The 14,619-nt window shown below is 41.5% G+C and overlaps 2 protein-coding genes and 1 long non-coding RNA gene across 3 annotated transcripts; 1 reads left to right on the forward strand and 2 right to left on the reverse strand.

The window, feature by feature from the left end:
• Positions 1-9,799: 9,799 nt before the first annotated feature.
• Positions 9,800-10,333, reverse strand: LOC27206695. The gene is made up of 2 exons (XM_016182500.3): positions 9,998-10,333; positions 9,800-9,933 (listed from the first exon to the last, which is right to left on the reverse strand). The coding sequence occupies exons 1-2, from the start codon at positions 10,277-10,279 to the stop codon at positions 9,928-9,930; spliced, it is 288 nt and encodes a 95-aa protein (XP_016030677.1). The 5' UTR covers positions 10,280-10,333; the 3' UTR covers positions 9,800-9,927.
• Positions 10,334-11,291: 958 nt separating this feature from the next.
• On the forward strand, positions 11,292-13,052 carry LOC6737053 (zinc carboxypeptidase). Its single transcript, XM_016170969.3, has 5 exons — positions 11,292-11,546; positions 11,605-12,120; positions 12,324-12,417; positions 12,494-12,790; positions 12,852-13,052. Exons 1-5 carry the CDS (start codon positions 11,397-11,399, stop codon positions 13,043-13,045), a joined length of 1,251 nt encoding a protein of 416 aa, XP_016030678.1. The 5' UTR covers positions 11,292-11,396; the 3' UTR covers positions 13,046-13,052.
• Positions 13,053-13,224: 172 nt separating this feature from the next.
• Positions 13,225-14,517, reverse strand: LOC27207957. The gene is made up of 4 exons (XR_001600638.3): positions 14,370-14,517; positions 14,135-14,304; positions 13,974-14,078; positions 13,225-13,885 (listed from the first exon to the last, which is right to left on the reverse strand). It is a non-coding gene; the product is annotated as an uncharacterized LOC27207957 (long non-coding RNA).
• Positions 14,518-14,619: the final 102 nt, after the last annotated feature.

Consider the following 14,619-nt stretch of genomic DNA (forward strand, 5'->3'; position numbering starts at 1 on the left):
CGATTATGATTGATGGTGTGTGTGTGGTTGCATGCGAAAAAAGCGATTTGGTGGGCAATTAAAATTCAAATAGGTTGGAAATATCAAAAGCAATGCGAGAAATATGTATTCAGGGCGTGGCTCGAATGGCATCTGGACGTGATTTCATTAGCAGGACGAAATCAAAGCAATGCCAGGATATTCTCAGCTTCAACTTGGCCTGCACTCGAGTGTCGCGACGTTCGCCATTAAAACATTTGCCACGCTCACTTGGCAACATGGACAGGGCCAGTAAAGCACCAGATATCCGAATCAGAAGCGGAATAAGAGTCCTAAGAGTCCTTCGAGTGGCAGCAGCAACCAAAGGACAATTGCGATAAAAATGGCGTCTTAAGTCGAAGCACCCAGCAGAGCCTGGAAGTCATTAACTCAGCCAGAGGGCTTTTATCTCGCCACTTGAGCGCATCTCAAGCTCTCAACATCCCAGATTTCTTTCCCTTGCCTTTCGCTCCATTTTTTTTTTTTTTTGCGATTTTTCCATTGGCAGAGCCATTTTCCTCCGACCCTTTTTAATTTCTATACGACAATTACACACGCAACTGATAAGCAGCGAAATCCATTCACTCGCAGCTGGAGAAGATTAAAAAGCGAAGCGGGAAAAGTTTTATAGCTCCGACCGAGCGGAGCCAACATAAAACTGATGCTCTTGGCTAGCCAGCGAAAATCATCGCGCATTTTTCCAGCCAGACCATTGCGGAAAATTCTGTCAACTTGGAATTTAATCAATTAAATCTATTTTATATACTTAAACCTAATTATAAGAAGAGTCTATAGGCTATACAATTATGTGTTTCAGTATTTATTAAGATATCATAAGCTTAATATTTATTTACATCCTATGTTTAAGAGAGATATTCGTATATTTGTAGTAATATATTTTTAATACATCTTATCATCTAATATTATTAAATATTACTTGATTTCAAGTGCATTTATAAGTCATCACTCGTTTACAAATCCCATCGCAGCTCACATATCTTTTTCGGTCATTAATCTGAAAATTAATTGCTGACTTGTCAACAAATTTGGCAAGCATTTTACGAGCGGGCCATAAACTACGATAACTACCCTTGTATAAATTTTTGAGAAGCCACCTTCCCCAGCCGCAAAATCGAGAAAATCGAATCTATTAACTAATTAAGAGGGACAAACGGGGGAGCAATAAAATTAAATCACGCGCACGCACTTTTCCTCCAATGAACGGTGGCTATCAATTAAATTGGTGTAGAGGCGTTGTTCGAACAAGCGTATCAATTATTTTAATGACACGCGTTTTGAGGTTGTTTTCGGGCTGTTCGGGGATGTGATGCGTTGATGTGATGGTCACTGGCCAGTGGTCACATTAGAATGCACCCCTCATCGAAACTGGGGTCACTTTCTCGATCGGGGTGTGCGATGAGGCGTGGAGGTGGCGATGCAATTTTAAACAATTTGTACCATTTGTTCGACAATTTGCGGTTGATTGAAATGAAAACAATAAATTTTACGTCGGCCGAGGCAATTAAATGGTGTTGGCCCTAATGACAGGCACATATGTGAGCGATTTAAAGAGGGTTAAGCTACACACTCCATCAGCGATCAAGTTTTAATTGCTTATTAAAAGTGCACAGCGAGTTGGCCAAAAGCACGCTGCATTTTTGCTTAGCATATAAATTGAAAATTTTGACAGCAATGCAAATTTTGTGCAATAGTTTTGGGCCAACGAGAACTTTAAGCACGAGTTTGAGGTGAAAGCAGCTTAAGACCTGGACAAAGCCTTTCAGAAATTAATGCCGTTTTATCTCGCCAGCTCGACCGATTTGCATAATCGCTGTCAACGAAAATCCAGGGAGTGAGTTGCGCATAGTTGGAATGGAACATCCTTCGAAAGGATGTGGGAAACGGCGTGGCATTCATGCAATTGACACACATCATTTCACGCACTGACGCCTTTCAATAAACCAAATTCATCACCCGTCCGGGAACAAGGGAGCAAAGAGCAAGGGAGCCAGTCGAGGACAATTTAAAATCCTTCATATCCCTTTAGCATATTGAGCCCCGTACACAAAACAGATACAAGTGTAATCAGTCAAGCGTTTTGTCAGCCACCGAATGACATCATCATCGGTCCCCTTTCTACTTTTACTTTTTTTTCCGAAATTTTCAAAATCTGCATATCAAAAAAAATAAGAGCAAATGGGTAAATAAAATAAAACCAACCCAATTTCGGGGCGAGATCTCTCACAAAAGGGTTGCTGATTAGAGAATGGTTCACGGTTTCGTGAGCCATGAATGAATCTGCGGTCGTCGTTTATCAAGCCATCAGCGGCAAAGGTGTGACTGGGAATTTACCACCCACCACAGAACCACCGAGCCACTCGAAAGCCCAAAACCGAACCCAATCCGAATCCCAAGCCCTTGCCAATCCCATCTGAACTAATTCCAGCAAGGAGACATTTGTAAATCTCGACGCGTTCTGTTGATGTTTTTAATTAATTTTTGCTTTTCAGGGGTTTGCAACTCGCAACTCGGAGAGGGTTCAATTTCAGGGTCTTCTTTTTTACGCCACACTCTCCCCTTTTTTGATATGATTAACATGTTGAGGTGTTGATTTGTGATCCGCATTAATTTGTCAATCGGCAGTCGTGCGTTGCGGATAAAAAAGTTGAGGAAATTTTGGTTTTATGATGACTATTTCGATTAAGCAGATAAAAAGCTAAAGAAATTTATGAATAAATTTAGTATATAGGCAATATATTTACTACCATAATGCAAGAGGCATTAAAAAACTCTTATATGACGCCCATATTAGATCTCGTGAAAGTACTAAGCACTTCATCAAATACTGGCAATATTTATAGAAGAATCTTTAAGAATGACTGCAGCTATAGCAATATGGCTAATAAGGGAAACACACTGGCAGCTGCTCCAGCTCGACTCAATCAACATTTCATTGATTCATAAGACTCATTACAACACCCAACTGAAGATATTTATGCTGCAAGTGGTACTCACAACTATGTATGAATGCTGGCCGTCTGTCCTTCGCTTCCTGGGATGTTTCCATCGTGCGGTGGCATTGTTTTTGCCATTCTGCACATTCACAAAATTGATTTCATTCACAACATGCCACGTTTGCCTCATTAAATCATCACTCAGTAACTATCAATGTTCGATTGCCTGCGAGCTCATGTAAAAATCAGTTTGAGTGCTCAGAAAAATGCGGCCTGCTCGAGTGGAGAACAGATCAAATTAATTATGAATCAGAAAACAATGTAATTACATGAAACCCGATCGATGAACAGAAGCAACAGAGACCAAACACATATGGGGGGAAAAAAAATCCAAATAAAAGGCAGAAAACGTAATTGACATTTTTACAACGTTTTGCAGGCCAGAACAGCAGGGAAAGTTTGGCCAGAGAAACATGACAAATATCTGTGACAATCGACTGATCGACTGATTGTTGTTGGGTGCTCCCAGCTTGCATTCATCCTGTTTTCCCCCCAGATCCTATATATCTGTATATATATATATATTTATAACCCTCTGTAACCCGTTTGCGCACGCGTGAATGCCGCTGAGCCAGCGGGAATTGTCTGATGGCGCTAAACGGCCTGTTGGGCCATCGATGCCATCGATACCTTGGAGTTCACTCACTTGGCCCCCAAGCCTGACTTTCGTACTAATAGCCAGGAGATATCTATCGCAGCGGGGGACTTGGGTACGTTTTCCGGGACTTGGCTGCCGTGGGTTGAACCCCAAAGGGGCGGCAAAAACCAAAATGACAGGCAATGAGCTCCGCCTTTTCCGCATTAGTTAGAAAAACCTAAAAAAAAAGGTTGAAAAAAATGGAAGGGGATCTTCTATCTATGTTAAAAAGCTTTAAGTTTTGCGAAATTGCCACAAAGGGAAATTTAGTAATCATTTTAAGTACTGTATGATCTACAGTACTGTCTGTACTCTACTTCAAGCTTTAAATTTTAATAAGATATGCAAAGAAATCCTTAGTACTTTGTTATATTGTTCATAGATTTTTATTTAATTTAAAAAAATAGAGTAAGACAAAATAAAATTTGTTTCAGTAAATTAAAAGTGAACTTTAAAAGCCTGCTTTTTAAATTCATAATTTATATTTGGCATGATATGCAAATCTTTTCCTTTCCGCATTTTAAAAGTTCTTTAAATAAGCTGCTAAAATTTCATAGAGTTTTTGGCCAAGAAGTTGTTCGGTTATTTTCCAATATTTAAGCGCATTTTTCTCGTTCATATTTTTTGTTAGCAATTCGAACTGCGCATGGAAAGTTTTTCTCAGCTCCTCCTATTTTCAACGCGCGAATGGCGAATCGCACACCACTCACACACACACAAGCGAACTGAAATCGAAAAGCTCAGGCGCACCTACACACACAAGCGTAGGCGCCCCTCACATACGGCAGCTGGGGAAGAAGAAGCAGCAGCAGCTTCGTCTGTTTTCGTAGCATACTTTTAGGTGGTGGCTGCATCTTCGTACTCAAAATACATGGCCGAATGTCGCCTCGCCTTTTCCCTATGTACTCCCTCTATGTATACATACACCCACATATTTATTTACTCAACTGTCACTGCAGTACCACGCCCACCACCGCCCCCCTTTCAGCGGCACCTGCTCCTTGCGTATATTTCAATTTGTCTGCAGCTCGAAATTGCTTTTTTGTGCATTTTGTCAAATGAATTTTCCACGTCGCTCACAGGAATTATTTGGAATTTGTTTGCAGCTGTGCTTCCCCTATTTCGTTGATTTATACGCATTACCCCCTATATCACATCTATATATATGTATATATATCTCTATAATATTTTTATGTGGCAGAGTAGTAAAATTCTTATCTCGTCGCCAACTAATTTTGTGATTGCATGCTGCGTCTGCCGAGAAGAGAAAATGCTCTGAATTTAAATTGGATTTTTGCGCACATTAAAATGCATTTTCCATCGGGTTAGTTATGAATGCATATGAGGTGACTTTGCCCACCATGGATGGGGTGGGAAAACTCCACCGGGGGGTGCCCAGATCCGATAGATCCCATGGAGTGGGTGAACCTACACCGACTACACTAAATGTTTACGTTTCCTGAGCGTCAAGCAAACATGGCAAACATTTAGCAATGTTTTTCCAGCATTTCGGAAATAATTGCCGACATTCTGAACCGAATGGAGCCATAAAAAGCCGGCTTACTTGACGTGACGGTTAGCCACAAAACCAGCGAAAAGACAGCGAAAAAAAGAGCGGAAAATATAACAGAGGCAGAAACGGGTTAAAAATAAGAATAAAATGTAACGAAATACTCGCGACGTGGCCACAACATAGAACATGGCTAATTCTTGCATGACAATTTCACATTCATAACCCTTTTTGTCCACGCTGTCCGTTGGTCGGCACGGTCGCCAGTCTTCCGTCTCATAATTATGCTCTATATGAGGTATGAGCTTGTAAAGGGTAGCTTAACTATCAAATAATTTAGTATAAATAAGAAATAACAAAAAGCCTAACATATAGAAATTAATGTATTGCCATTTTTCCGAACTAATAGACTACAGTACACGATTTCAAATATAAACTCTTTAGAATTGTATAGTGTATTTACAAATTCATAAACTTCCGTTTTTGTAAGTTTTTCTCCCATTTTCCCCCTTCTGTGACACGCCATTTTTTCAATTTTATATCATGGCATTTCCACGGCAATTTTGTAAGCCGCGATTTGCGATTGTTCATTTTAAGCGCTCTGTTAATTGTTAATTTTTATGGTCTGGCAATTGCGGCGAATAACAAGAGCACCAAGATAACGACCGACGTTCGGTCGGAAAAGACCAGGAAAAAATGCAGTGGAAATAGAGAAATTAAAGTGGGCCGGAAGAAGAGCTTCTGGCTGATTTCGAACGGCCTATAAAAACAATTTAGCAGGCAATAAAAATGCTGAAAATGGCTTTGAATTGAATTTCTGCGCGGCAAAGAATGTTTCCAACTGATGAGGCCTAAGATATAGGCCCAATTCTATTGATGTGTGGACTTGGGGGAGTTGGCCAATTGCCTGCCAACACCCACGGCTCAGGAAACATCAAAAAGCGAGGCCATTAAAGGCTTCGTTTTCCCACATTTTATTTTTTCTAAGCCTGCCAACCCTTTCACGCACTTACGCAGCTTGAACAAACAGGGAAACGTGGGAGTGGAAGGTTTCAATTTTAAAGTAAATATTTGCCTCCAGGGTGCTTTTGATATTTATTACATTTTCGAAAGGAAGGGTTGGAGATCTCTTTGGTCAGTAAATAGTGAGCACATTAGCCTCGAGTGCTGACCAGCCGAAAGCAATTTGCTGCTTTCCTTAATGGTCGAAGCCATAAATTTTGGTATTTGCAAGTGGTGACTATTGGTCCTTTGAGGCCTCTAATGCCTGTCAATGCCTAGATCTAACTGGTTAATTCAAACAAATTACAATTATGCCTCCCATCAAGGAGTGAAAAACCCCACCCAAACTCAGAAAAGTCACAACAGACAGCTGACAAATGACTGAAAAGGCCGAGGAGAAGCGATTAACTCGTTGATGCCGAGGTTTTTCGCATCAATGTGGAGTTTTGCGAGTCTGTCTTAGGGCAACTTAACATATTGTTAACGTGGGCAAGCGGCGTGTACCCGAATGTCTTAGGGGGATTTCAGATTTCCAGTGTCCTTGCCTGATGATGCGATCCAGCAGTGTCCAATGACATGCAAATGTATGCAGATCTGCGCCTTTTGTCATGTCAACGCAGGCAAATCGACAAGCGAACCGAAAAATGTGTCTAACCAACTCTACTCAACTCAACTCAACTCGTTTCGCCTTTAGCTTTTGCTTTCCAGCATTTCAGCATTTCAGCCTGCGATTTTTGCTTAAATCTGCGCGCATGTTTTGTGCGGTAAATAAAAAATGCAAAATAAATGCGTAAATCTCTAACGGGGCACAAGAGGATGGGTTGCGAGCTGGAGAGCATTGGGCAAAGGGTCCAAATGTGTCTGCAAACTTTTTTGCAGGTGCCATGTCTTTTGTGTTTGTGCGTTGTCGTCATCGCAGTCTGCCCGATTTTCAAGCCGAGGACAGCACCGCAACGACAGTTCATCAACTTGACTTGTGATTTCCGGTTTGCGTTTTATTTTCTCTACTTTGTTACTTACTTTAAAAGCGGATTAGGCGGAGACAAACGCCCACGGTGGCATCAGCATATCCACATCCACATCCACAACGAGGTGAAGGGCTTAGTTAGCATGTCTGAGATCGCTGATGTGGGTTCTCAGCGACAAGTCGAAAGAATGTCAAGGTGGAATTAAGTCAATGATGTGAGTAGGATGGAGCCGGGTTGCCGTTGCCTATGATAAATGGTTTCCAAAGGAAACCTCTGCGACGAAAGTTGAAGGATTGGATAAAAAGCCAGTTCAATCCTTTACTTTAATACCATTTATATCAAAAGCTGAAGAGAGGACATTCAATCAATTTAGTTTTTAATTTCACTAAAATGCAAGCGTAAGCAACTAAACTTTAAAAATCGCCTTCACCTACGCTTCTCACTAAATCGTTTGCTATGCTGCCGTGTAAAAAAGCAGTCGAACCATTCGCAAAATATTTTTTTTATTTCTCCATCTCTGACTAGATGTTGAACAGCTGCCGCAACTTGTTTGGAATTCACACATCGACAACGGCGCTTAGAAGGCATTTGCTCCAACCACTTACCGCCGTGCACCCCAACCACTCAGAACCACCTGAGCCGCTGACGATGTGCCAAAAAATCCCAACCACTTTAACCCGAGGCTATAGCTTCTATAGGCCACCGTTCCACCTTTCCAACGTCGCACACCCGCTACCACACCCAATTTTCTCGCTGTGCGCCAGTGGAAAAACAATTTTTCGAGAGTAGAAAAAATAAAGCGAAAATGTTTTAACGCTTCGCAGCATAATGACAACAAACAAATCGCTTCATTTAACAATAAATAGCTGGCAGCGACGACGTTTAAAAAACACACACACACAAAATGAAAACAATTCGATGCCCGAGTGGCGTGATGAAGAAATGCTCAACTGAAAAAATAATCGCTTACTGAACACGGCACATCATCGTCATCGTCATCATTGGCATGTGCCACGCCCACTCCGCCAGCAAAAAGTCAAGGTGGGCACTTGTTGTCACGTCGACTGGGATGGGTATGGGTTATGATATATATACATACATACGAGTATAAGATGGGATGACTTGGTAGCGGTATCGGAAAGAAGATGATCACACAAGCGTGCCCGTTCGGCAATTAGATTGCTATGCATCAGCGTTAATTATTCCCAGATAATTGCTGCAGTTGCTCCAACTGGGCGTGTCAACGCATGGAACCACTTAGCCTTAACCGCAATTGTTCCTGGTATTTTCCACCTGGAAATGGAGTCAAATTAACAATAGAGCGGCCTGCTCAAGGTAGAAAACTATAATTGCCATGATAACGATCTGCAGTTCGTATCCATAGATGTTGCATTAATGGCCGGGGAACATGCAGTATGGATTTGGGTGAGAATGGGCTTCTTTAATTTTAATAAAATAAGTATAAGTTCGGTTGGGTGGCTCTCAGAGTTAGTTAGGCCTCATTTTAACTTAATCACATGATGATAAAGTTAACGATTGTATGCATTAGTGCAAATGTTTATTATATTTAATTCGGGTTGTCGTTCACCTCTTAAGATCGAATCTTTACAATATTTTAATGCATGTTTGTTTGTCAAATAAAGTCTATTTTTTCACATTTTCTATAAATTTACATGTAAATATTCTAATTTAAAGAATCAGTAAGTTATGTGAGTTATTGTGTACTGCCCACTTGCCGCCAACGAAAACTTTTTCACGAAGAACAAAAAATGAAATTATGAATCAGGTGCCCATCTCTCATCTAAATGCTTTCCCCGACCGGCTTTTCCCACTCCAACAGCACACCAGCTGTCCAAAAATGTGGCTGAAACCAGCAAATTGAACTTGAGGCCGAACATGCAACTTCCTTCCTTGGCCGTGGGCACTTCCTTGGCTTATCCTGACTGGCTTACCCTCCTTCGTCAGAAAAGCGAGGACACTTGCCATGTGGCATGCCAGGTTGCCATTTTCCGGGGACATTTTGAGGCTAATTAAATCCACAGAGGACAGAGAAAAAGGCGAATGCTAAACGCTTTCCGGCATTGACATTTTTTCGCGAGCTGAGTGAAAAATATTAAGCATACGACATGTTAACCCTTAGCAATGAGATTTATGTTATGGCCGGCTTATTTTTTCTTCCCCACCCCCCACCGAACGAAACACAATTAAAAGTGCTGCAGGAAATGTTAACGCCACCATATTTATGGCACTTTAAAGGCTGCTTTAAGCAGGAGTCCTTTGGGCCGGTTGAAGTCCCAAGGACTTTGCGCAATTAAAAAGGCAACGCTGGCTTATCGCACGCGCCACGACAAGTGTTGTGTTCGCCGTTGGTTAAAAAGTTAAGAAGTTTTCCGCAATTTCCACCGCCGCGAAGAGGTGTCGAAAGTTTCGGCTCAAGTTTTCGCCGCAGGACTTGTAATCCTGCGCCAACGAGTTGGCTTTAATCCCGCTTGGCTCGCCTTTATTGCCGCTGATAAGAAATAAGTGCTCATACAATTTATTTGGTGCGGCGTTGAGGACAAGGCAATTAGCGAGCTAATCAAATAATCCGGCACTAATTGTTGAAAGGAGTTGGCGAAGTGGAAGGTGCTTTAGTCTTCCATTTTACAGCTCCTGGGTTTTTCTTCGCATCTTGACGATCCCCGTCTTTCGGTTCGCAATCAGTCCCTTTTTTCAGGCTATAAAATAAAATAAAAACGATTTCCACCATTGCCAGCAGCTGGAGTCCACAAATCAGGGTCATTCCTAGGTGTAAGTACCCATAATTCTTGATCATATACATGGGTGGTTTAATCAGAAGATCCCTTACATTTTGCGTAGAGCTCCAAAAACAGCTCACATAGTGCATAATGTACGGCATCACAAAGACCCATTTGAAGTTCCATTGCCTTCGGTTTTCAAATATCTTTGAGGGCAGCTGCAGAATAAGTATCGTGAATAGAGTATACAGGTTGGCCTCTATAAACGCCGACGATATGCTGGATATCTCGAATTTCAGGGCATTTTCACCCATTGTAAAATAGAAACGAGGACATAACTGCATTCCCCAGGCAGCGATCATCAGCGCAAAATATGTTCCAAAAATTGCCATTTTTTCTAAAATATATTCACAGTTTGTATGATTCTCAGTCAAATGTGACAACAATAACCATGCAAACTAATCATTTCTTTTACATTTAAATTACAGAACTTAAACAAATTGCAATGCGTTTGGAGTCAGTAATGTTAAGAATCAGAAGGTTTAGTATCAAATATTTATTTCTGGTAGTAAGTAAACAGTTTGATTATTATTCTAAGTATAAAGATGAAGTGATTGAAGCATAAAGAATTATAGCACCATAATACACTTTATGTCCGACTTTTGAGGCTTGTAAGTTGCTGTTAGATTCCTGATTTATTGTAAAGGCTGTAAATTCTTCACCCTTCTCAAAAGTTTGCCAGATTGAATGCCACTGGAAGCTTAGCATTTTCCACCGATATTTCACACAGCCATTAATATTTTTGCGAAATATTTTGCTGCCACCCCTGTAGTTCTTCGTTCGGCATTTTCCCGGCTGGAAATCCACTTTGATGCGCCTTTCATGTCCAGGCCACTTAAGTAAACCCCACACCTTTGCCATTTTTCGGGCACAGGACACACGTTGACGCACCTCATGCGGTGACAACGACCACGTCGTGTTCCTCTAATACCCGCGCAAAATATGACCAAAGCCCAGGACGAAGTCCTTTAAGCACTCGCCACAGGACATAAAAAAAGTAAAACTGAAACTGGTAGCGAAAACCTCAACCGCAACGGGCCTAAACAAAATGTTCGCACTAAGCACCGCAAGTCAAACAGAAGACAGCGAACAGAAAGCGGTCTGAAATCTCCTCGAGCTCCCAGGGAAATTTATGTGCCTCGGGGCGGTAACTTCATTATGCAATGACCTACAATGAAATGGGCTGCCGTTGCACAAAATTTATGTGTAAAGTTGAGAGACAGCCTAAGTACCAACTGCTCGCCTGCCCAGACAACTCGAACTCGAACTGCTTGAACAATAAGTCTTCGGCCGGCCTAAAATAGTTTTTTCGTATTGCTGATAAAAAAAAAAGAAATAACAAAAACCGTCAATGGACTCAATGGGCAGTCGCGGCGATAAGTTTGGCCTAATCAGGTTGTTAATTCTACGGGCCTCGACAGTTCCACACGGGCTTTCCCATAGAGCGGTATGTTGGTTAAGATTCTCCTAGTCGTAGGACTCTGTGGACTGGCTTGGTCCGTTGAGCAAGTGCGATATGATAACTATAAGGTATACAATGTAAGGATCGATGATCTGGAGCAGTTTAAGCTGCTTAACTCGCAGGAGAAGTCCTTGAAGGTAAGTTAAACTCATAGGAGCTAAGAAAATCCTCATAATTTATGTGTATCTTCCACAGCTCAGCAGTTGGCGCGAGGCTCGTCACCTGGGTGAATCCTCTGATATAATGCTGCCTCCTGAATATCAGAAGACATTTGAAAGCCTCTTGACCAACCACAATTTCACCTATAACCTGAAGATCGACAATGTTCAGACCCACATCGATGCCCAGAGACCCAAACAGCGCATTACTTCCATGGAATGGACACAGTTTCACACTCTGGAGGAGATATTCGCCTGGTTGGATGTGATCGAGGATCGTTATCCGGATATAGTCACACCCTTTACCATCGGAAACTCATACGAGGGCAGACCGATTAGAGGTGTTAAAATTTCATACAAAGAGGGAAATCCTGCCGTTTTCATAGAGTCCAATATTCATGCCCGCGAATGGATTACGTCAGCGACGATCACCTACTTCATCGATGAGTTGCTGGTGCCTCGTAACCCGGCAGTCAGGGATATAGCTCAGAATGTGGACTGGTATATAATTCCCGTTCTGAATACAGATGGCTTTGCCTATTCCCATGAAGTGGTTAGTATATACTTATAAATTGTCTAAATATTTACGATACGATATGAATGGTCATGAAAGTAGCCACAAGCCATTGCGATTAGATTTCAGATCAGATCAAATACATGCCGATATCGTTATAGCGCTGACTATCTTATCGCTTATTACTAACTAGTAGTCAATTAGCTCTATGACCTATAATCTTTATTACCATGACCTTGCAGGAACGCCTTTGGCGAAAGTCCCGTCTGCCTTCGGATCCCACAGGGGAGTGCATTGGAACTGATCTCAATAGGAACTTTGATTACCTATGGATGTGTAAGTTTATTATAATATTGAATATTGTACTAGTAATCTAAATTTATTATTTTTATCTTAATCTTATTAATTTCAGTGACTGGAGCCGAATCGGATCCCTGTTCACAAATTTATGCTGGTCCCTCGGCAGAATCCGATCCCGAGATCAGCCAACTAACCGCCTACATAAACAACTCCATACCTGAAGGCACTATAAAGATCTACATCTCATTGCATTCCTATGGACAGTATGTTCTTTCACCGTGGGGACACACAGCTCTAGAGTTCCCCGAACACTATCCTCAAATGATGCACGTGGCCAAAGGCTTTTCAGATGCTCTTTATAGAAGATATGGCACAGTATTTACCTATGGATCCAGTGCTACCACATTATGTAAGTCTACCATTTTTATCTGTATACATAATTTTAGAATAAAATTGGGTACTTTTTCCAGATGAAGTTTCTGGTTCGGGCAAGGAATGGGCCTATGCGGTGAAGAACATCAAGATACCCTATACCATAGAGCTGCGCGATAAGGGCGAATTGGGCTTTGTCCTTCCTCCGGAGGATATTATTCCAGTGGCACGCGAGGTGACCGAAGGATTCGTGGGCATGATAGCTGCCGCACGGGAAATCGATATATTGTAGTTTAAAATTAAATTAAAGGAAAAAATTATCAAACCTGTTTAACAAACAAATGATATTGACAAATGAACTTTTCCAAAAAGCTGTATTATTTGTTTTAATAATGTAACATATATCAAAACAATTCTTAAAAAAAAATTATAATTTAATTATTTTATTTCTATGATTATGTATTTTCCGTAAAATCCCCTTTGTTGCGAAATGCTCCCCCATTTGGCGACGCCACTGCGACGAAAGCTTATGCTCCGCCCCAAAAACGAGCTGTTTGCCGAAGCTTCCAATCAGCGACGTCGCATCGTTTTTTGGGGGAAAAGGCTGAAAAGTCGGGAAAGTGGGAAAAGTGGGGAAAGCGAGTGCTGCCGAACCGAGTCCGTTGATAAGAAAGAGTCCCGGCTGCATTCAGTGCTTTCTTTTGCCTTTTTTTCCGCTCTGCTCCTCGCAAAGTGTTGGTCTATTTTTATTTTTACGCTGGGGCAGCGAGTCTCCGCCTCTTTTCAACGCGCGCGCAGCATCCTGTTGGAAAAGGACAAGGCTGCTCCACCGTTGGATGCCCATTCACATCTTTACATATATATATACATATTCCATTCCGCTCCTACACGTATGTGCGCGTGAAAAACAATCGCAACGAATGGCAAGCGACAAGGGAAAATCTTTAGATGGCCCGCAATATGGCGTCAGTCTTCTTGGTACATAGTGTTTATACATAGAACGATATATAGTACATATATACATAAAGGATAAAGAGGCGCCTCTCGCATGGTCCTTGGATCTTGTTGTTGTGTACGCTTGCACTTATTTTTTTCAATTTGTCTAATGAAATTGCGTTTTCCACTTGCGTTGCTGGCGTCCAAAAATAAAAAGAAAATGACAGCAAGAAAAGGGAAATAAAATGGTACGAAAAATCTTGGAAAATTCGAGAAAATATTACGTTGACACTTTTTGCGCGCTGGCTCCTTGACTCCGCGTCCTGTGTGTGTCCCGAGTCCTCATCCTCATCCTCATTCTCGTCCTGTAGTGCCCCATGTCCTGTGTCCTGCGTCTGCCTTTTCACTCACTGTTCTCTCTGCATATAAATTGAAATTTACTAACCTCGCCATCGCCTCTTCTGCTGTTGTCAGTTGCACCTTTATGACAATTTTCCTGCCACTGCCACCAGCCACTTCTTTTTCCCAGAGTTTTCTTCAATTTTTTTTTCTCTTGGTGTGTGTTGCGCATATTGCGGTGATGAATTTTTCTCTTTGAGTTATATGGCAAGAATGCTGCAGAGTTGAGGGAAATGGCAGACTTAGCTGAAGCTACAGTACCGGTAGCAATAAAAACTTACTTAGCCAAATTGCAGTAAGCCAGGAGTTAGGAACTTGAAGTGAACACTTCTAATTTGTATAATTGAATTGACCGAATAAGATTTACAGTCATGGAAGATTTACTAGATTTTCCCCCTTCAAAGTGCAGTCTTTTGCTATGTTTACTATTTTGACAAGTCTCTGTAGCTTGAAATATGTTGATATTTTCCCCATTACCCTCTAATAAACCCAATTGCATTTATAGGCAATTAAATGCAACCCAGAAACACC

This window comes from Drosophila simulans, chromosome 3L (assembly GCF_016746395.2).
Source record: "Drosophila simulans strain w501 chromosome 3L, Prin_Dsim_3.1, whole genome shotgun sequence".
Taxonomy (NCBI): Eukaryota; Metazoa; Arthropoda; class Insecta; order Diptera; family Drosophilidae; genus Drosophila; species Drosophila simulans.